The following is a 23023-nucleotide window of genomic DNA, read 5'->3' as shown; positions in this document are numbered from 1 at the left end:
TTTCCTCTGGTGCTCAAGCAATGGAAGTGATCTACTGCAACCCTGGAAGAAAACTGGCTATCCTGGAGTCACTAAAAATTTGATTTGACCTACTTCCTAATTTCAAAATCTTACTAGTGGGCAAGGTAAGGCTCCACTGTAACACCATTAACAAAATAAAAACATACAACAATCCTTTCAAAGCCTGTCAAAGCCCAATGAAAAGCATTCGAATCTTGTGTGTACATTTTTCACTTAAACTACTCAGTCCAGAATTAAGAATAAATTTCCACAGAAAGAAATAATTTATTATAAGGAATTTCTTTAGATCACAAATACATACCATGCAATAAAAGAGTCTCTGCAGAATAACCCATTAGTTTATACAATTATATGCCTCAAGCCAAAGAAGAGGAGGAGGAAGAGGAAGAGGAAGAAGAAAGAAGAAAGAAGAAGCAGAAAGATGAAGGAAGAGAGAAGAGGAAGAGTATTATTGCTGTTTTCCCCACTCATTCAGACATGGTTTGCATCAACCGAGCCGGTCACCACTGCATGTTGCCTACCTTCACATTAGTGCCATATTCCGTGGATGAGACCGAAATCATTGTTCCTATTTCAGTAGACATTTCAGAAACTGCTTTGGTTTCCTTTGTTGTTACAGGATCTGTATTTCTGACTGTAGCAGCGCTTGGTTTCTCTTGTCCTTCTGGCTCCACCTGTTGGGCATCTTTCACCTTTCTATTTTTTAACGATCGCTCTTTTCCAATAGGACCTGGTTTGTGTTCTTTGTTTTCTACTGGACTCAAATCTGGAAGCTAAAAATTCAATGTTTATGACAAAAAGGCATCACGACCAAAGACAATTCATTGAAAATTAATTCAACTTTAAAACTGTTAACCATTCTCCTTTAAATGTTAGTGGCTTTCATATGAATTATATTTACCTTCTGGGCTTTGATAGGGCCTGCCCGAGGCTGCTTCTGCCGTTGTTCTTTCGGTTCAGGTATCTTGTCAGTGTTTTTATCCGAAAGCACAGGCACAATTTCATTTTCATTCCCATTTGAAGCTGGAGCACCAAACTGAATTGTGTCAATGCCAATTTCAACTCCACTTTCTTGACCATTCTTCGTTCCCTAGGAAGAAAATATTTTAAAACTTGGTTATTAGCAAAGCAAACGGAGTTCAAAGATGACTTAATGATGTATGTAGCACATGTTTCGTAACAGGAGGTTTGAAGCAATCTATGCATTAACTGACACTGATCATGTTTTAAGAGAACTTTCCTTTAGCCACTACTGATCTGTATTAAAAAACGACTCAAGGGGCGCCTGGGTGGCGCAGTCGGTTAAGCGTCCGACTTCAGCCAGGTCACGATCTCGCGGTCCGGGAGTTCGAGCCCCGCGTCAGGCTCTGGGCTGATGGCTCGGAGCCTGGAGCCTGTTTCCGATTCTGTGTCTCCCTCTCTCTCTGCCCCTCCCCCGTTCATGCTCTGTCTCTCTCTGTCCCAAAAATAAATAAACGTTGAAAAAAAAAATTAAAAAAAAAAAAACGACTCAAAAAATGAAAACCAGGACAAGACTTACGTTTTCTAAAGTCCTGGCTTTAAGAGTTAGAAGTTTGAGTGTGGGCAAATCATAGCCTCAAGTTACTCACTCATTTATAACAAATGTAAAAGCGACAGACACACAAAGACAGCATCAGCAACAAATAAACGGATGAGGGAGAGAAGAAAGATAGGAACACGTTTCACATACTTTCCTTTAAAAGAAAATGAAATAATGTCCATGAAAATACTCTGTGTTTGGTAATAGAGTGCACACAACTTAGGAATCAAATTAAACTGCTAACTTATGTGGCATCTTTGTGCAAGGCACTAATCCGGACACCAGGAATCTAACTTAATCTAACTTGCAGAATTCTCATTATAGCATATGGAGAAAATGAACAACTTGAAAGGGATATGCAAAAATCAATACATGGTTAAGCCACTTCAGATTGGTGGACAAAAAAGGCCCTGAGGAGGTCACACCGAAACTTAATCTAAAAGACCAAATCAGGGGGAAGTGTTACTAGCAGAGAAAACACCCGGTGTAAAGGTTAAGAATTAAAAAAAGGGTAGTGGAGGCTGGAACATAGCAGGTGTTAGCAGCTGTGGTAGAAGATGAACAAGTGGAAAGCTAGACAAAATAGGGTTTTCTAACCTAGAGAACATTTGTAACAATTACTTAATCTTTTCAGGAAGAACGAACAAACAAAACTTGGGACAAGGTTCAACTTCAGGCCTTGGTTTTACAATCAAATCATTATGTCCTATCAGCGTAGGTATCCCTGAACTTAGTGTATCAGTCAATTTCTGTGTAAGGTTACTGTTACATTTATCACTGTAACAATATCAACGGTATGAAAAGAACATGCCATTCAGATTTTATTTTATTTTGTTTACTGGGGAGAGGGGGCTGGAGGAGAATCTTAAGCAGGCCCCAAGCTCAGCGTGGAGCCTGACACGGAGCTAGATCCCACGACCCCTGGATCATGACCTGAGCCGAAATTAAGAGTCGGATGCTCAACTGACGGAGCTACCCAGGTGCCCTCAGATTTACTTTTAATATGTGAATATTCTCTTTCAAATACAGGCAAACATTATTGATGTAACTTAGAATAAAAATCTCTATTTGCTTTAGTCAATGATGAAATTCTATAATCCAGTGTAAATGTACAATTAACGTTAGAAAAGCAAAATAGTACAGAAATTAATCACTGAAAGCTATTGATTTTATGTACAGAAACAATTAAGAACTTATACATACTTTAATGAAATGCAAAAACAGATTGACAGTTAATAGCACTATTACAGAATGTGAGTTTTAGGAAGAATATCATATCCTTTGAAACAAAAAATATTTATAATGAAACTGAGATCATATTATATCACCAATCTTGATGGGTCTATTTGGTGTATCTAACATTCATAGCACTGAATGAAACTATCATAAAGAACTGTACTTCGGGGTGCCTGGGTGGCTCAAACCGACGCCAGGCTCCGTACTGACAGCGCACAACCTGCTTGGGATTCTTCTTCTCTCTCTCAAAACAAACAAACAAACAAACATTTAAAGGGGAAAAAAAGAACTGTATTTCACTAGAGTCATTCAAGAAATCCCATTAAGGAACACCTTCCATCCCATGAAATGAATTAAAAGTGAACTGTAACTTTGCTAGCTCAAAGTTCACCATGAGGCAATATTCCAAAATCATGTGCAATGAACATCAACCAAAAAATCACATTCTATCCAGAAAACATAAAAAGGATAAAGACGTGAAAAAAATGAAATACCACCGAAGTATCTTCCTCTGCTACCTGTCTGAAGGCAGATGTGAGCATTCTTTCAAGTATGCTTTCTACTGCAGTACTGGAAACCCATAGGAGAATGTCTACAAGAAAAATCTTGCAGCTAAGAGTGCTGAAAAAATCATTCCAGTACTTCAATGTCAATTTAAAAACTGGTAAACAGTTTAATAAACTCATTGAATCCAGTGTACCCATCCAAAACACAAGAAACACTTTCTACCCCGTCTTTCGTGATCAGTATGAAATAGCTTGAACTTCCTATATAAAAAATGCTACGATTAATCCTAATGCCTATACCAACAGGAAGAAGAAAAATGATTAAACTGAGGATCTTAAATACTGAATGCAGTGACTCCAAATTATAATTTTCTCTACAGGCATTTTTTCCCTCCCACTTTCTCTTAAATTCACTCTAACCAGGCTTTCATGCCTACCCGCTCCACTGACACTACCCTTGTCAAAGTCACTAGTGACCACCACATGATTAGTTTCAATTCTCAGGCCTATCTTACTTGACCTTCCAGCAGAATCTGACACATTCAATTTATCCCTCCTCTTTTCAACTCATTGTTCACTTAGATCCTCCAGGGTACTTTTCCAATCACAGCTTTTTATGAGTTGGAAAGCCTGAGGACTTAGCTTCTGATTCTCTTCTCTTTTCTAACCACTCTTAGAATTCATTCTCCTCTGGTGGCCTCATCCAACTGCATCACTTTAAGTGCCTACTAATGACTGAAATTCATGTCTCCAAACCAGATCATCTCCTGTGGATTACAGACTCTTTTTTTTTTTTTTTTAATTTTTTCAACGTTTATTTATTTTTTTTTTGAGACAGAGAGAGACAGAGCATGAACGGGGGAGGGGCAGAGAGAGAGGGAGACACAGAATCGGAAACAGGCTCCAGGCTCCGAGCCATCAGCCCGGAGCCCGACGCGGGGCTCGAACTCACGGAGCGCGAGATCGTGACCTGGCTGAAGTCGGACGCTCAACCGACTGCGCCACCCAGGCGCCCCATGGATTACAGACTCTTAAATCCAACAACCTACCCAACGGCTCCACTTAGATGTGTAACAACCTAAATCTAACGTGCCCCAAACCAAACTCCCTCATCTTTTCCCCCAATGCTGATCCATTTTATAGCTTCCCAATCAAAACTGAAGGAAACTCTATTCCTCTTGTTCAAGTCAAAAACTTTGGAGATAAATCTCATTCTTTTTCACATACGATATTTAATCCATCAGCATGTCAGCTTTATCTTCAAATACCTAAAAACCAACCATTTCTCATCATCTTTAATGCCACTCCTTGGTTTAAGTTACTATAGTTTGGTTATTATGATAGCATCTTAACTTCTACTCTTTGCCCCCCCCCCCCCCCATACACACAGACTAGTCTTAACAAACTACTCAGAATAACCTTTTAAAATTCAGGTGTTGTCACTCTCTTGCTTAAAACTATCTATTATCTTCCTGCGTCTCCCAAAGGCCCTGTAGGGTCTGTCTTCTGTTATGCTTCTAGCTTCATCTGTTCTCTCTCCATCCCTTATGTTCACTACAGCCACAGAGACCTCCCTGATCTTCCTCAAACACATCAGCCATATCCCTCGCCCCCGGCTTTTGTATTTGCTATTCTCTGAATCAGGAATTCACTTTTCCTCAGAAATCTTAATAGCTTGCTCTTACCTCTTCTAAGTCTTTAACTCAAATGCGCACCTAAGGGGCATTTCTTAGCCAACCAATTTTAAATGATCTCCATATCTCTTGGGAAATTACCTACATACCTTCCCTACTTGGCTTTTCTCCTCAGCACTGATCACCATTTAACATACTATATGGTATATATTAGTGGTTCCCTCCCAACCACAACGGAAGCCCCATGAATACAGGGCTTTTTGTCCATTTTTAATCACACTCTCTCCCTGTTTTGTAAACCCATGAGTCAGAACACAGCCTGGTATACCACAAGTGCTCAAGAAATGTTTGTTCAATGAATAAGTGAAAACCTGCTAACCTAAATAGTCATTTACCAATACTGCACATTTGAGAAATTATGGTAAAACTTCTGTAAATACTGCTTCTAAGTAATTATACTGTCTAATTAGTCGAGCAAAAACATGGTAGAAAAGTAAAAAAAACTAGTAACTGCACTTATATTCTTTGTATCACAAGCACTCTTATTAAGACTTGAATTAAAAAATGTTAACCTCAGGGCACCCGGGTGGCTCAGTGGGTCGAGCATCCACTTTTGATTTTGGCTCAGGTCATGATCTCAAGGTTTGCGGGCTGGAGCTCAAGTCGGGCTCCACACTGACTGCACAGAGCCTGCTGGGGATTCTCTCTCCCTCTCTCTCTGCCCCTCCCCACCTCACAGTCTCTGTCTTTCTCTCTCAAAATAAATATTTTTAACAAACCTAATTTAAAAAAAAAAATGTTAACCTTATTAGGTCTAAAGACGAGAAGTAGCTTATAAATGTAGAGATCCAGCAGCAATACTATCACTCAGGAACTTGTTAGAAACGTATCCAGGCCTGGGTGACTGGGTGCCTCAACTGGTTGAGGATCTGACTCTTGATTTTGGCTCAGGTCATAATCTCAGTCTCGGGATCAAGCCCATGTCAGGCTCCATGATGAGTGTGAAGCCTGCTTGAGATTCTCTCTCTCTGCCTCTCTCCCCTGCTTAAGGGGAAGGAAGGAGAGGGAGAGAGAGAGAGAGACAGACAGACAGACAGAGAGAAGGAGGGAGGGAGGAAGGAATGTATGTAGGTCTCAACCGACCTAATGAAGTGGAAAACTCTGGGCAGTGGTCTCAGCAATCTCTTTTAATAAGTTGTCCAGGTGACTGTGATGCACGCTCAAGTCTGAAAACTATTTTAAGGGAACTCCGGTACACTAACCCCAACTAAGGCCATTATTAAGTCTCCTCCTACCTCTGATGAAGTAGCTGATCCAAACGATGTTAGGGGCTTATTCCACGCACTGACTGAAGGTGGCTGTGGTGGACTAATGGGACCTACTAAAAAAAAGAAGTCATGGGAAATGAGACCATTAAAATTTAGAGCTCGATAATCCCTAACCTATTTTACCTTTTCCTTCAACAGTAGCCTGACAAGAAAACAATGACTTTCACGATACACTTAAGAGAATTTTGTAGACCAAAATAGATGTCCCCCGCAAACAGTGTACTTTTTTAATCAACACAAAATTGTGTCCATAAAATACGGCTGTTAAAAGTATAACACATTTGTTTTAGAAACAAAGCCTTCAAGAAAGGAAGCGAAGAAAAAAATTACTATTACTGCTTCTTACTAAGAAAAAAAAAGGTGGCTAGGAAAATATACCAAGTGTATAAATGAAATTGAAAACAAACCTAGTATTCTCATGCCATACCCCACCCGTCACTTCTCTGTTGAACTTACATTTCTTTGAGATGTCATTCAGCACAGCTGGTGGGGCCACCTTGTTATCCCATAATTCGGTTGTAAGTGTGCCATGTGACTGTGAGGTCTGGATGGATTTTCCTGTGGCTACGTAATCTGTGCCATTAGGTGTCTGAGCTGAAGGTAGTCTGATTGAAGGTGGTGGCTGTTTTGAAGACTGTGTCGTAGTTTGAAGTGGACTCTGGACTGGTTTATGAGTCTGGCCCTGAGTCTGGGCTGGTGCAGTGGGGGCTGGAGCAGAGATGGGGACAAGGGCTGGAGCTGAAGGTGGGGCGGGGACTAGGGTGGGGGCTGGGGCTGGGGCCGGGGTCGGGGTTGGAATCGGGGTTGGGCCGGCTGGGGCTGAGGCGGCTGGGGTTGAGGTTGAAGCCGGGGCTAGGGCAGAAGCAAGTATGGGAATGGAGGCTGAGGCGAGGATGGGCACAGAGGCTGCGGCTGAGGCTGGGGCTGAGGTGAGGATGGGGACAGAGGCTGGGGCTGCAGAAGAGACGGTAGCTGCAGCTGAGGTGGAGGGTGGGACAGGAATGGAGGCCGCGGCTGGGAGTGGAGACGAGGCTGCAGTTAGGCCTGGGGCTGGGGCTGGGGCTGGGGCTGGGGCTGGGGCTGGGGCCGGGCCTGGGCCTGGGCCTGAGGCTGGAGCAGGAGCTGTAGCTGGAGACTGGGCCTGCTGGGGTCCTGTAGCTTGTTTTTTGGCAAATCTTGGAGGAAGCTTAGAAGTCTGACTTCTTCCCTTCTCATTTGCATTCTTTTTGTTCCAGACCTTAAAAAATTGTTAAGAAACATTTTTGTCAATAATGTAGCTGAAAGTTAACAGTCTATGAATATCTCTAACAAGATCTACTAATTTAGTCCCTTTAGTTTTCAAAATAGGTACTTGATAGAGCAAAAATATCAAAGCTGCAATGAGATTTTAAATTATGCAAACCCAAGATGTTACTAGGGACAAAAGACAAATATGTATTATACATTCTTGATATATAGTTTCATAATCTCACAATTCTAAAAGTCAAAAAATTAAGGAATTTTTCAGTGAATTCAACTGGCAGCAAAGTCTGCCCTGATCTGGGGTACCTGGGTGGCTCAGTCGGTTAAGCGTCCGACTTTAGCTCAGCTCATGGTCTCGAGGTCAAGAGTTTGAGCCCCGCATCGGGCTCTGTGCTGACAGCTCAGAGCCTGGAGCCTGCTTCGGATTCTGTATTTTCCCCTCTTTCTCTGCTCCTCCCCTGCTTGTGTGTTCTCTCTCTCTCAAACTTAAAAAAAAAAAAAAAAAAAAAAAAATCTGACCTGATCTGACAAAAAACTACTTACTGGCTTCGCTCAACTTACATCTGCCACAGAAATATTAATCTGTGGGTGTGCTGGGGTCTTATGCTATATAGGATACCATTTTTACCTTAAAAATTAATGAATGAATAGATAAATAGACAAATGAATGAATGACTTCTGAAAATATCTAGTCCCAAGGGCTATATTCGACTAAACTCAATATTACCATTCACATAGAATTTTTACAGTGTTTCTTGTTTTTGGGCCTTCTCATTTGTTAGAGCTTATTATCACTAAGATCTATATGTTTTATTTATTTTTATCCTGTGTCAGCATTTGGCAAAATGGGTGTCTGGGTTGATTTAAATGGGGTAACTTACCTTGATGCATACTGTGTGTTTAAATGAACTAGTTTAGATTATAATCAAAACTTTTACAGGTCAAGAATCTGCAATTTATTGTATCATGGCAGGTGTCTTCAAGAGCTTCCCAAGATAATTTAAAATTAAATAGCTCTGCCATGAAGTAAGATGGGACAAATAAGATGACCAGTACTGAAACATGAAGCATTCCTGAATGAAAGATGGTCTTCTCTACGGCAAATAGTGAGCTACGGTGATTACATTCTATTTAACATTTACCTCAATTCTGGTTAAAAACAATTTAAAGTTGTGACAATCAAAGCCATTTAGAACACATGAATAAATGCAGCCTTGATATTATAGGTAGATAGAAACCTTTTCATTATTTGCTAATGTATTTTGGGCAACAATCTAAGTATCTAGTAACAAACTGAAACACTAAACCTGTATGATTTGTTCTTCCTTCTTTCGACGTTCCTCATCCTGTAAACGTTTTTGTTGTTTTTTGGAAACCACTTCCGTAAAACCATCATCATTCAAATTTGACTGGGGGTCTTCAACTACTGTTACTTCAGGATGGTCGTCAATTATAACAACACCTATGGGTACGGAAAAAGATTTAAAATGATATTTTCTGTTTTTCAAATGAAAAGATAAACACATGTTTAATCCAATAGGAAAGAAGGAAAGAAAGAAAGAAAGAAAGAAAGAAAGAAAGAAAGAAAGAAAGAAAGAAAGAAAATAAAAGAAAGGCAAAGCAAAAATCTCGTTCTGATAATCCACAGTATAACCCAATTCCCAAACCATAAAGTAGCCATTTGTTACTAAGATTTGAAGAGACTTAATAGATACACGATTTCATAAATAAGGTTAAAATTTTTTTTTGACTTTTTGAAGTCCCTGAATGATATGCATCTTTTTTTCCCCCAGCAATACAGTGGTGTTATCTTTTAAAACACTCTACTATCTTAGTCAAATCACATAACCTCTACTTCTCCCAGGATCCAACCTGTATCGTGCTATACGCGTCTACATAGCACTTGTATCTAACCATTCTAAGAGGTGGATATTACTATTGTTTTCAAAACACGAATAAACTCTCAAGAAGCTGACATGCTAAAGGTGAGCTGGTGAATAGCCAAGCTGGTCTTATGACTCTTAATGCCTGTTTTATGCAGACCATCGTCTACAACGTGTAGTTGGTTAAAAACAAACAAAATATATGTGAAAGTTCTACGTGAATGTAAAGTAGCACAGATGTATGCCAAGTTATAATAACCTTGCAGATTAGTAATTCAAGATGTATTTTCAACTCATTGTCCAACTAACAATTATTTGGGCTATCTTCTTAAAACTATACATCCTAGAAAGTGTAAGAAATCTAGATCTCTTAAGTTTATTTACTTATTATTTTTGAGGGAAAGAGCATGAGTGGGGGAGAGGGGCAGAGAAAGAGAGAGGAAGAGAATCTCAAGCAGGCTCCAACATGGGGCTCAAGTAACCTTGAAATCACAACCTGAGGCGAAATCAAGAGTCGGATGCTCGACTGACTGAGCCAGCCAGGCGCCCCAAGATCCCTTAAATTTAATATTTAAAAGAAAACTTAAAATAGGTCAGGCAATGCAACTTGTGGTTGCAGGTATGTTTCCAAAATAAATATAACAAAAGGGTGAGGCTGGGAAGCCTGGGTGGCTCAGTCGGTTAAGCATTCGACTTCGGCTTAGGTCATGATCTCATGATTCAGGAGTTCAAGCCCCACATCAGGCTGACTGCTGTAAGCCCTGAACCCGCTTTTGGAGCCTCTGTCCCCATCCCCATCCCTGCTCTTCCCCCACTCATGTTCTCTCTCTCACAAAAATAAACATTTAAAAAAAGGGGAGGGTAAGGCAATTCAAGTAAGTTATGTTAATTTGTAAAAAATATACATCTTAATTGGGGAACACAAAACAAAAATATGAATTTGCTTGGGAATGATACATATACAACTCAGAAAGGTGATAACCTGTGAGGGATGGCAAGAGGGTATCATCAGGGAGTGGTTTGTCGGGAATCCACTTGCAAACAATTCTCTTTACATAGCTGAAAATTTCCACTTATGTGAATAGTGACAGGAAAACAAAAATACTAAGACCGGTTCCCACTTTTTAAAACCTATTACTGTTCTTGTTTTTCTTTTTTACAAAATTTTAAGTAATCTCAGGGACGCCTGGGTGGCTTAGTTAAGTGTGTGACTGACTTTTGATTTCGGCTCAGGTCATGATCTCATGGTTTGTGAGTTTGAGCCCTGTGTAGGGCTGTGTGTTGACAGTTCAGAGACTGGAGTGTGCTTTGGATTCTGTCTTTCCCTCTCTGTCTGCCCCTCCCCTGCACATGCTCACTTGCTCTCTCTCTCAAAAATAAACATTAAAAAAATAATAATACAATAATGTAAGTAATCTCTACACCCAATGAACGTGTGGTTTGAACCCACAACACCAAGGTCAAGAGTTGCACGCTCCACTGACTGAGCCAAACTGGCACCCCATGTTATTTTGCTTTTCTAATAAAACCTTGATTGGCTCTGATTTATCCATGATACTTCTACTATGTGGGGTTTTAAGTCCTTTACAAGATTAACTCTAAAATGGAACAGCACTCATTTCAATGAAAGGTCTTAGACAAGTCACTGGATGCCGTGCACTCCATTACATCACAGTGGTAAAGAGACCTTCAATTGTAAGTTCATCTCAGTCTCCCGCTTAGACTACATCGTGTGTGTGTAAAGCTTTTCTTCATAGCCATGCCATCACTCATTACTTTAATCTTCTTGCCAAAGAGCTTTTTTAGAATCCTTTGAAGAGCTCGTTTGCCCAACTACAGGCAACATCTATAGAAATCTGAATAATACTTTGTTTTCAACACCCTGTTCTTACCTGGTGCTTTGTAACATTTTGGGCTAAAGAGAAATTACTTAAATGTTATTAGGAAAACAACCTAAGGATGAGTGTATCTTAATGAGTTTTAAAGATGAATAGCCTGGGTGCCTTCGTGGCTTAGTCAGTTAAGCAGCCAACTCTTAACTTCAGCTCAAGTCATGATCTCACAATCATGAGACAGAGTCTCACACTGGGCTCTGTGTTGGGAGTGGAGGCTGCCTAAGAGTCTCTTTCTCTCCCCTCGATCGTGTGTGCGCTCTCTCTCGAAAAATAAAAACGAATAGCTCAATTTCCAACCACCAATTCAGAAATACAATGGAGTTCTCACCTTTTTAAGTCTTAAGCCAATAATATAATAGTTCTCTGGAAGACGGAAAACTGGTAAACAAGTATTTGGGAAGATAAATCTGCCATGTTTTGTGGACTTTTTATAATCTTCATTTGTCATTTTGCAAATACGGTGTTTAGGCTCTCCTCTCTCTTATGGACCACCACAAGGCTGGCATCCAAACTTCCTGCGGGTCTACTTTGTTCTCTCTGTATCAGTGCTTTTTAACTTGAGTGCTATCAGCATTTTGAGCTGCCCGTCCTGTGCACTCTGGGAAGTTTAGCAGCACCCTGGGCCTATACCTAAGATGTCAGTAGCATGCAGCCCCCCTGCTATGACAAAATGTTCTCCAGAGATTGCCAGACATCCCCCGGGGTACAAAAATCACTGCTGTTGAGAACCACTGCTTTACATAATCTAACTAAAAAAAAAAATTTTTTTAATGTAACTTATTGTCAAATTGGTTTCCGTAATCTAACTAAAAATTCTTAAACACACGACTAAACCAAGTTTCTTTCTTTCCTACGTGAATCCTAAAATGGTACTCTAGAACAGTAATTCTCAAATATCTGCTTACATCAGAATCACCTGGAGAAGTTGTTAAAACACAGACTGCTCCAAGAATTTCTGATTCAGTACATCTGAGGTAGATTTTGTATTTGTCACAAATTTCTAGGTGATGCTGGGACCACATGTTGAGAGCTATCGATTTAGAAACGATAATGCCAAGGGCCTGGGCCCAAAGAGTTTCACAGTTTAAATGACCATTAAATAGAAGAAAAGTCTAGTCTTTATTTTTAATACTGGAATAATAGTACCTAACTTTCCCATTATCACTATGCGGTCTTAGCAGATCTCAATTTTACACAATACTCCCTGCTTAAGTCTCATCTGAATGAATGGCAAATATGGTAAAAATACAGGTGTATTCCTTGTTAACTTCCTCACCAAATATTTTCTTATTGCTAGTGTTACTCTTCGCACTTGATATCCTTTTACTTCGTGGCTTTCTGAAAGTATTTACCCAGAGCAACACTGCCTCCCATCCTAATATTTATTCTGTATTCACCATATCTTAGAAACCAAATTTATAAAGCATACAGAACAGAACTAAGATCTTTGTTTTCTATGTTTTCCTATACCTGTTTGGCAAGGTAGAGTGGTTAATTTTCCCATTAACCTTTTTTATGAAGAATAGTGAAACCCTGTGGATTATCTTTAACAAGAACTTTGTTAAGTATTCAAGGCTGTGCTAAAACCTGGTGTTACGTTAGTTCATTTTATCAATTAGTGATTCATAATCAGCCTCTGTCTCCACCTTGTAGGCCCAATTCTGGCCTCCTTTAATTACAGTGTCCACTTAAACGTAGCAGATGATATATAAATAAAAGGAACCTAAGACATACTTGCATAATTGTTGAGATCAAACTGTGACAGTGCATCTGCTTTCTCTTTGGGTTTTTTGGGGCCTGATTTGGGGTCTTCTCTTTTTTTCCCTGTCGAATCTTTGGAGTTCTTCTGTCCTGTACCATTTGGTGCTCCTTCCTGGTGGTGTGCAGAGCTGCCATTGACGGGATCAACAATAGTTGTGCCCGCAGACTGGTCATCAAATGGCCTATAAAACAGTAATTTGAGTTATTACCACCTCCACATAACCGAACAAATGAAAAACAATTACTGGCCGTTTATAAGTTTAATGTAAGAAGAAACAGTGGGACAGAGACTCTTAACTCTAAAACCAGCAAGACTTAGTGACTTTTCTTGAGTACAATGTCACTAAAACTGAGCTTCCCAATTAAGGAGATGGACTAGCTCCCATGAGTTCCTTCCAGGAATTAAACTCTAGAATCCCAATTGTGCCCTGAAGGTTCTTATTGTGTCTATCATGGTATAAATAAGCTAATCAATATTGTTTATAGCAGAAAATTTATGATACAAACTAGTCCAGAGGATTCACTACTGGATCTTCTCCACAAGAGGGCAGCATATGAAAATTTTAAAAAGCACTGCTTACGTGTATTTTTTTAAAAGTTCAATCAGACTTATACATTAATGTAAGTACATAAAAAACCACTTTTAATTCAGAAATATTTCACAATCCAATGCATTTCTATAGTTTTTGTTTCCTATCAAATTTTATTCTTGGATTTGTTTAAATTTATGAAAATACACCACAGAAAAATGGGTTCACTAATTCATCTTAGCCATTGGTATCACTTGAGATAAAAGCTTACCAAGTGCTTGGCACAAAGCATGACCTCAAATATTAGAAGAAAATCGTTTCTTATAAACGGGACTTGTTGAAAATACTGCCTTTAACTACAACCAATCAGTAACTGCTATATCTGCACGTTCAAAGTTGTTACTATCTACATGGCACGAAAGTCTTAAGTTGTTGAGATCTGCATTACACAAAAACCAGATCAAGATTTCCCTTGAGTATTCTTACTCAAAACTCTAATAGTTTGGTTATAGTCAGTAACTAAACTGCGGCTACGTATGTTATCCTAATTCTTTTGACCTTCTAAAGGGAGGTTCAAATTCTGTGTTAAGAAAGTACTCAGGAAACACAGTTGGTCATACTATTTCCCTAAAATTTTTCTAAGTTATCAGAAAGCAAAAATATTTTCATTGACGGATGCAGTAATCTGAAATGCTAAGCATATTGTAACTAACCAATGCAGGTGACTATAGTAATTATCTGAATAAATTTCTTATCAGCTCAGGCTCCAAACCTAGGAATTTGGTCAAAAACCAGGACATACTATAATAATAGTTGGTTACTATATACCAGATATGTTATGCAATTCACAAATGTCATGTCTGTAATGTTTACCAATGCTTTTAAGTACTATTACTTTGTCTCCATTTTAGTGGAGAGGAAGGAGAGTTTTATACAGGAAGTATCAAAACCTACATTTAAAACTAGGCAAATAAATGAAATCAATCACTTGATCAATAAAGGTAGGCATGCTACTACTGTAATTTTTCCTAATATTAAATAAACTGATAATTTATTATAAACATTTTAATATTTAAAAGAACAGAAAAAGCTTAACACAGTTTAGGAAAACTGTTTTAAAATAAATCCAAAGATATTTATGTTATTGGTGGCCTTGGTGATTGGGCAGGACTTTGCTTTCTGGGCCTTTATCCAGCTGGATTATTTATTGTAGGTTTGCAACTCAAGAGGAAAATATAATTTATTCTTAAGGTTCAACATTCACTTCCTAGCAACTAGTACAGAGCGATAAAACATATGGTTAAAACGTATTCATTTAAATCGCAGAGGACACCTACAAGCACCAGAGTTTTGCAAAGAAAACCCCAAAAAGAAAGGAGGGCTGCTTGTCATCTAGAAGATGACTTACCAACAGGAAGACAATGTGCAGGCCCTTCTCTAAGTGTGAAGACTCTCCTCCCAAAGCTACAAAGTCCTAAGAGGACTCTTCTGGAAAATAACAACTTAGGAGGCAAAGACTCCGGAGACCATTAACCTCTTTTGCTCAAACACCCTTACGCTCTGAGAACAGACCAAAAAACTGGGGGAGAACAATGTCTGGGTCCTCTGTCTAGACTGGCTCCTCTGCTCAGTTCAACTTTCAGCTTCTTTAAAGGAACACAAGTTGATTACACTGAAGCCAAAGTACTCACCCTCGCTTCCCACTTTTTGATGGCGGCCCACTTCTCCTTTCATTTCTAGGACCTGAGAAATTCCTTCCAGATTTGGGTGGACCGCTGTTGCCGCGCCGATTCTGGCGATCTATGCCAGGTCTCTGGCTAGAAAAACTTCTCTTTGCTATTTCCCTTTTTGGAGGTAAAGCATTCTCTCCGGTCTTTACAACTGCTTGTGCATTCAAATCAGCATTTTTTTTTTCATCTCTTTCACGCCTCTCATTGAAATCACTGCTTTCAGAAGCTGTTTCCCATTCCTCATTTGCCTGATCTGAAGAGTTCTGATTAGATAAGTCTGGTGTCTTGTTTCCAGAAATCTCCCCAGCAGGATTAACTGGTTCTTGAATGACATTATTAATTGGGCCATTTGTGGGCACTGCCACCTCATTGGTTTTTGAAGCAGCCTCCCTCTCTCTGAGACGTCTGAATCTAGGTGGCTTGTCTTGTCTCGGTGGCCGGGTAGGACGTTGTCTTCGGGGCCTCTCTCTAGCTGGGTCAAATTTTCGCTCAAATTTTGGAGGTCGTTTATCTGCTGGTATAGGCAGAAACTGCTCATGCCTTCTTGGTGGCTCTTCATCGTCTGGCTTAGGAGCTTCTACCTGCCTTGGGTTCCACTGATTGTCCCGATAAGCAGGTCTTCGGATGGTGGAAGGGCGTGATGGCCGACCTGCAGGATCCCTTCCACCGCGTCGGAATGTTCCCCCTCTGCCTCGCCGTGTAGGCTCTCCCTTAGGAAGGAAGCCTGGTTTAGATTTATCATCATCCCTCACATAAGGTTTTTCTAGAGGTCTATTATCTATTCGGATGTGATTTTCAGGCTTGAAAGAAGACTGAGGCTTCATGGGCTTTTTGTTTTCAGAACGCTCCTCTCTTTTGGGAAGTTTACCTTTGCTTAAACTATCCTTGTCACTTGCACTTTCATGAATTTCACTGTCTGTGTCAGTCTCTGAACCTCGCTGTCGTCTCCTTTTGGGAACGACTTCAAAATCGGAGCTCTCACTTCGTGTTTCACTTTCTTCTCGCTGTCTGAGAGGTCCTGAGGGCACATGCTCTGTCCGTGGCTTACTGTCTCTATACTGAGGATAATCTCGAGTGTGCCCTCTCCCACCACGGCCACGCCCTCCGTAAGAACCTCTATAGCTCCGGCCCCTGGAATAGTATTCGCCTCGGCCTCGACCTCTGTACCCTTGATCTGGAAACCAATCTCTATCTCTCGCTTCTTTCCAATAGGTCCTAGGGGGTAAAGTGGATTCTTTTTTAACTGCTGGTCTTGAATCTGGTCGAGGCCTCTCTACAAGGTCTTTGCTACCAACTTTCTCAGGTTGTTTTTCTTCTTTGACTGTTGGTGCTGTGACAATCTGTGGGTTTACAGTTTTAGCCACAGGCTCTACCTCAACACTACTTACAGGTTCTGAGGGCTTCTCAGCATCTTGAGGTGGCTTTTGAACCAAAGTTGAAGTTTCTGTTGAACGGAATTTCTCTGGTTCTGGTTGAGGTGGTGGTAGAGCTGACTGTGGCTGAGTTGGCGCAGCAGGTGGTGGGACTGGAGGGACAGGATCTTTCTTTTCCGTCTTCTCGGGTTTTACAAGTTTCTCAGGGACCTTTTCTCCCTTTTCCCCTTCTTTCTCCTTCCGTTGCTCTCGTTCCTCTTTCATATCTCTAAGTATTGGTTTTTTAATGGGACCCGATCTTCTCACAGGCCTATCACTACCCTCTTCTCTTCTGTTGGAGCTTGGCCTTGGGCCCCAACGAGTTTCCGATTTGGATTTATATAGTTTTTCAGGTTTTGGTCCTTCAGAAGATCGTATAAAGCCATCCTTCTTTGGTTTTTCCTCAGTCCTCTCTGTTGGTTCCTTTGAATCAGTGCATCTGCTGGTTACTTTAGGAATGCTTACGGATGGCTCACTTCTTTGCTCCTCTGACTTTTGAGTATGGTTAGAGCCATGGGAAACACTTCTTTTCCGGGCAGGCTGACTTTCCACTCCAGCCGAAATCCGCTCTTCTGGAGGAGTGGATACAGGTTTTTGATCAGGAACATCAAAACAAGCAGACTGATTATTTGTGTCAGTATGGCGAGGTCTAATGTCTTCCACAGATCTGCTTAAAAACTTTTGTACTTCTGTCTCATTTGATTCTCTGACAAAGTCTGCTTTTGGATGAGCCTCTAATTGACTGTGTTCTACAGGATAAGCAGCAGTAATCGGTTCCGGATCCAGTGAGGCTTCAGGCCTAAAATAATGAGAATTCAGAGGCATCGCTATCAACGCAAAAACTCTTTTGCATAAGTGTACAGCAAAACAACCTCTCTAATTATACATGTAAATGAGGGGCACCTCGGTGGCTCAGTCTGTTAAGCGTCCAACTCTTGGTTTTGGTACAGGTCATGATCTCATGGTTTATGAGATCGAGCCCAAAGCCGGGCTCCCCTCTGACAGCATAGAGCCTGGTGGAATTCTGTCTCTCCCTTTCTCTCTACCTCTCCCTGGCTTGCGCACACATAGCTCTGTCTCAAAATAAATAAACCTAAAAAAAAAAAAAAAAAAAAGGTAAATGGATCCTAATCATAAAAAACATTTAAAAAGGATCCTAATCTTTGTCTCCTTTAAAAGTTTAGTGCAGCATTATTCATAATCGCCAAGAGGTGGAAACAACCTTAAATGTCCACTGACAGACGAATGCATTAAGAAAATGTGGTGTCAGCGTGCCTGGTGTCTTAGTCAGCTGAGCATCCAACTCTTGATCTCAGCTCAGGTCTTGATTTCAGAGTTGTGAGTTCAAGCCCCGTGAAAAGAAAATGTAGTATATACATATATATACATACATGGAATATATATACATACAATGGAATATTCTGTGCTACCAAATGGATAAGAATGTTATGTTAAGTGAAATAAATCAATCGCAGAGCAAACACTGCAGGATTCCACTTATATGAGTATATAATATAATCAAACTCATCCAATCATAAAACAGAATGGTGATTGCCAGGGCCTAGGAGGCAGTAAGATGCAAAAGTTCCTATAAGATGCAAAAGTTCTACAAATGTGCTGTAAAACACTGTACAATATTGTTAACACTGTACTTACAGTTAACAATATTGTACAAACACTTAAAAATTTTGTTGAGAGTAGATACAGTATGTTTTTTCCCTCTCATTTGAAAACAAATGAACTTCATAAGAAAAAAGAAGTTTAGGCTATGCTGATATGAAGTATTTATTTATTTAAATGATTATTCAATTTTAGAGAGAGAGAGCAAGAGAGAGAGCACGAGCGAGCAGCGGAGAGGCAGTGGGGGAGGTGGGGAGCAGGGAGAGAGAGGATTCAGAACAGGCTCTGTACTGACAGCAGAGAGCCTAATGCAGGGCTCAAACTCACAAATCCTGAGATCATGATTTGAGCCAAAGTTGGATCCTTAACTGACTGAGCCATGCACATGTCCCATGCTGACGTGAATTCCAAGACTAAGAATTTCCACCTATAATTATAATCAAAGACTATCCCAGAGTAGGTCTATCTTCCCCGATTAATCAGAACGATAAAGCATCACAAAATACACTCCCTTAAAAAGGCAGAAGTTCTAACTTCATAGCTATCAATTACTATAGATCACCAACTGTCTGCTACTTCAAAGTATCTTAGTGTTTATTTTTTAGGTAGGCTCCACGCCCAGCATGGAGCACAGCACAGGGCTTGAACTCATGACCCTGAGATCAAAACCTGAGGTGAGATCATGAGTTGGCCATCTAACCAACTGTGCTACCCAGGCGTCCCCAGGTTCCCCTAAAGGATCTTTGTAAATTAGTATTTATCCTTCTCTCGGCATTAGAAAACTTCCACAAGATACTGATAATCAAATGTCTACCATTTCTCATCAGTGGAAAAACTATATCAACACTTTAGCTAGACTACGTATCAAGTATCTAATCAACAGTAGAAACTTGCCAATTTTAACATTCAACACTGAATTTCAGTATTTAATTCAGTGTACAGAACTAGGTGACAAAATGCTCTAAATACAGAAATGACAGAAAAACAATGCATGTCCAAAAATGAAATGACATACACTACATGGGAGGAAATCAGATTTGTGGCTCAGTCCTAAACCAGGATGATCTTCAGGGACACTACCTACTTTTCATTTTACCACAATATTCAGTTTAGTCTGTTAATTTCTACCATTACCTTGCATCCTCAGGTTCTTCTGTTGCCTTGGGAGCAGTGGCCTGTTGAGGCTCCGTATGAGGATAGGGATCCGACCCCCACATCACACGAGGTTCAGAGAGGGAGACTGCATGATCTCTTGCAGATCGTGCTATATGCTCAAATGACTCAGAACTGTTTGGTGATCCTTCCATTTGCTCTCTTCTCATTAATGGCTTGGGAGGAATCATTCCTTTACAAAAGGTCAGAAAAAGATGGGGAAAACAATCACTATACACACAGAATCTGGGTTATTAATTACTATTGGGACTCTCTATACTTGAGCTACAGAAATACTTTTTGCCAAGTTAAAGTGATGAACTCAAGAAACGATCAGTGAAAATTACACAAGTTTTTCTGTGAATGAGATTCTTATTGTTGCTATTAAATAGATTTAAGAATTGAGGAAGTGAAACAAAACCACAATAGCAGCTTATTTTTACTTTAAAGGAAGAAAAAAAAGCCTATAAAAATCAGTAACACATGATGCCTCTATGCATGTAAATAAAAAACATAGAGGATTACACCAACAGTGACAGACTTCTAGAGCAAATATTTCCTATAGAAAATTCCATTAATACAGTTTACTCAGTTGATCAATAATGTTATCAATTATTAAATTTTAAAATTGCAGTATATATTTTAAAATTAAGGCATGACTCTCGATATTTTTATATTATGATCATACCCATAATCTTCCTCGGTATCATTTTGGTAATGTACTATCTGGATTTATTCTGATAGATTCCACACAAGACTGCTAATTCACTGGTTTTCAGCTAACTTATGTGAAAAGTCCAGTGTTAGGTGGAGAAAATGGAAAAGCTGGAATACAGAATGTATGACAAAATTCAAATGCTTAAGCACTCAAAAGAATGAAAACAATTTAGCAAATAACAGAAAGCATGATTTAAGACTCAAAAAATGTTTAAATAATATTTCCAAAACTGAAAATAACTAGTGTCTTGGCCTTATCACACCGTTGCTACAGTGTCTGCCTTTAACTCATCTGTGTGCAAAGTTACAGAAATTCTGATTAAAAATCTAGGCACCCTATTTTAAATTCTTACTCCATTATACCTCTTAAAGGAATTAAGGGTACAAATGGGAGGAAGATGAAAACCTTTGGTCTCGCAGAGCTACAAGTGAGCCATGAGACAACCTCAATTTCAACTTACCAGGATGAATGGGCGGAATATCCATAGCAGGTCTACCTGATATCATTCGAGGATCCATGTATGACTGCATCATGAGCCACCTTGGGTCAAAACCCATAGAAGCCAAATGCTGAGGGTGAGGCTGCATGGGCTGGTAAAGAGGTCTGTGTGGTGGGGGAGGGACCGCACCGCTAGATGGCTGTGAAGGGACTGCCTGTGGAAGGACACCTTGCTGCTGCTGCTGCTGCTGCCACTGCTGCTGTTTCATCTGTTCCTGAAAAAGCAGGATCACAAATCCAGATTTTAGGTCCATGTGATAAATTAGTATAATCAATCATATCAGAAAATAATGGGCTTTTTTGAATTCTTCAGGGAAAAGAATTCGAAAGACATTTAACAAAGAGAGGTGGTGACACAAAAGAGCCAAAGAGAAGTTAGGACACGTTGCCTTAAACTTAAGAAATTAATCAGGAAGGAAGAAATCACTCATTAATTAGACTGCAGAAATTGTTTCCTAGAAAGGAAGATGGGGTCTATAAATGAAGTAGAGGGGGGAAAATGACACAGAAGTTTTCGGTAATACCCATTAGCAAAAAACTTTTATTAAAAAGGGAAAGAATTTCAGGGAAAATTTGTGTCCTTTTTGTATTTTAGGTTTCATGTTATACTCAGAGTATTGAACAATAAACCTTTTCAATCACACATACATGATACAATGTTTTTGTTGTTACCTGCTGTCGCTGGAATCGAGGCGGTAAAGACTTCTGAAACTGTTTAAAATAACCAGATAATACAGCAGGCCGAGGCTGAGACCCTGATTCTGGCTCTGTTTCATGTGCCACTTGCGTGGTCTCTTTTTCACTGCGATTGCTGTCTTGTCTAATGAAAACTGGGTCATCCTCTGTCCAAAGAAAAGGTGAAAAATAACTATACTCATCTATGAGACTTAACAAACACATGATGTGTGCGCTGGAGTGAAATTACTAGATTGATATATTAAAAAGTTTAAGAAGAAAGCATCCTCAACAGTCCAGAAAACTATCCTATACTCTCATACTGGTAGCCATCAATGAGATTTACATTAAGTTAACAAAACCTTACATTTCCTCAAAGCTAGATAAGCAAGAAAGAGATTCTTAAGAAAGAAAACAGGCCCAAATGCTTTACCTGAGCAAAAATTTGTATTTGATATTTTGTGATAATAAAATATTTCAAATATGACGTATTTCCCATTGTTCCAATAAATATCAATCCTGTCAGTATTTACCTGTGGCTCACTAGGACTTATGTGAAAACACAAATGGCCTAAACTTAAATAACAACACAATAGTTTTTTGATCAACAGACTACTAGGAAAAAGGAAGCCAATCAAAGTCTGACAACAGAGTGATCACCAGCTATCTTCAAACATATAAATTATTATTCTATGTACAGTATGTATCACGAATGATACCAAAAAGAACTATACACATACTTACTAAATAAATAACAATTCTGCATTCTAAAGAAAATCAGAGCCATATTTGTTCTAGAGAATGCCATTTGTCACAATTACAAAGCCAAGTTCATTATGAATTCTTTTCTCACAGAACTAGGGATGAATTTTAAAACAAAGTTTATTTTGCCAGTGTAAAAATCATGCTCTAAAGAATCACAAATCACATTTTATTGTTGGCATACATTTGACATTAAGTGTTGTAAAAGGGAAAATAAAATATTGGAGAGAAAAAAAGAGCCAAGTAGATTCAATGCTTAAAACCAAAAGGGTACATCATGCTGAAAAACTTAGCAAAAATTAAATTGCCATCAGAGAATATATATGAATAAAAATAAAAACGCCATTAAATAATGATTAAAAAGAAAAGTATAAATAATTTGTGTCGGTATAGTCCTCACTGACAGTTAAATCAATCGGGTGAATACATGTATTCACTGGCGGAACAAGGACTAAAATATGAATTTCCTTATTTCAAATCTATACTCCTTTCTCATCATCTGTTAATGAGATTCTCTGAGGTTGTTCTCTTTTAGCATCCATTAATATTAAAGTATGCCAATGATGGGGTGCCTGGGTGGCTCAGTTGGTTAAGTGTCTGACTTCAGCTCAGGTCACAATCTCACAATTCTAGAGTTCATGCCCCGCACTGGGCACTCTGCTGTTAGGAAAGCCTGCTTCAGATCCTCTATCTCCCTCTCTCTCTGCCCCTCCCCTGAGCATATGTGTGCACATATGCATGCACGCTCGCTCTCTCTCAAAAATAAATATTTAAAAATAAAGAAACGAAATGTTTCAATACAATAAAACCAACTAAACACAAAAGACATGAAATGACAGAAAAGGAGGGGCAAAAATGG

The 23023-nt window shown here is 39.5% G+C and overlaps 1 protein-coding gene across 13 annotated transcripts in view; it reads right to left on the bottom strand.

Annotated features, from left to right (window-relative positions):
• PRRC2C (proline rich coiled-coil 2C) overlaps nt 1–23023 on the bottom strand; it is a 97942-nt gene that overhangs the window by 23752 nt on the left and 51167 nt on the right. For all 13 annotated transcript variants that reach the window (XM_032591747.1, XM_032591752.1, XM_032591748.1 and 10 more), the window contains exons 13-22: nt 21400–21569; nt 20690–20942; nt 19494–19704; nt 15289–17538; nt 13041–13249; nt 8836–8990; nt 6743–7523; nt 6254–6339; nt 923–1111; nt 543–794 (exon numbers count right to left, since the gene is read on the bottom strand). In XM_032591747.1, the coding sequence (XP_032447638.1) occupies nt 543–794; nt 923–1111; nt 6254–6339; nt 6743–7523; nt 8836–8990; nt 13041–13249; nt 15289–17538; nt 19494–19704; nt 20690–20942; nt 21400–21569 (4556 nt within the window). The remainder of the gene's footprint in view (nt 1–542; nt 795–922; nt 1112–6253; nt 6340–6742; nt 7524–8835; nt 8991–13040; nt 13250–15288; nt 17539–19493; nt 19705–20689; nt 20943–21399; nt 21570–23023) is intronic.

This window comes from Lynx canadensis, chromosome F1, assembly GCF_007474595.2.
Source record: "Lynx canadensis isolate LIC74 chromosome F1, mLynCan4.pri.v2, whole genome shotgun sequence".
Lineage (NCBI taxonomy): Eukaryota > Metazoa > Chordata > Mammalia > Carnivora > Felidae > Lynx > Lynx canadensis.
Note: the sequence above shows the minus strand (reverse complement) of the source record. Positions and strands in the feature narration are given on the sequence as shown.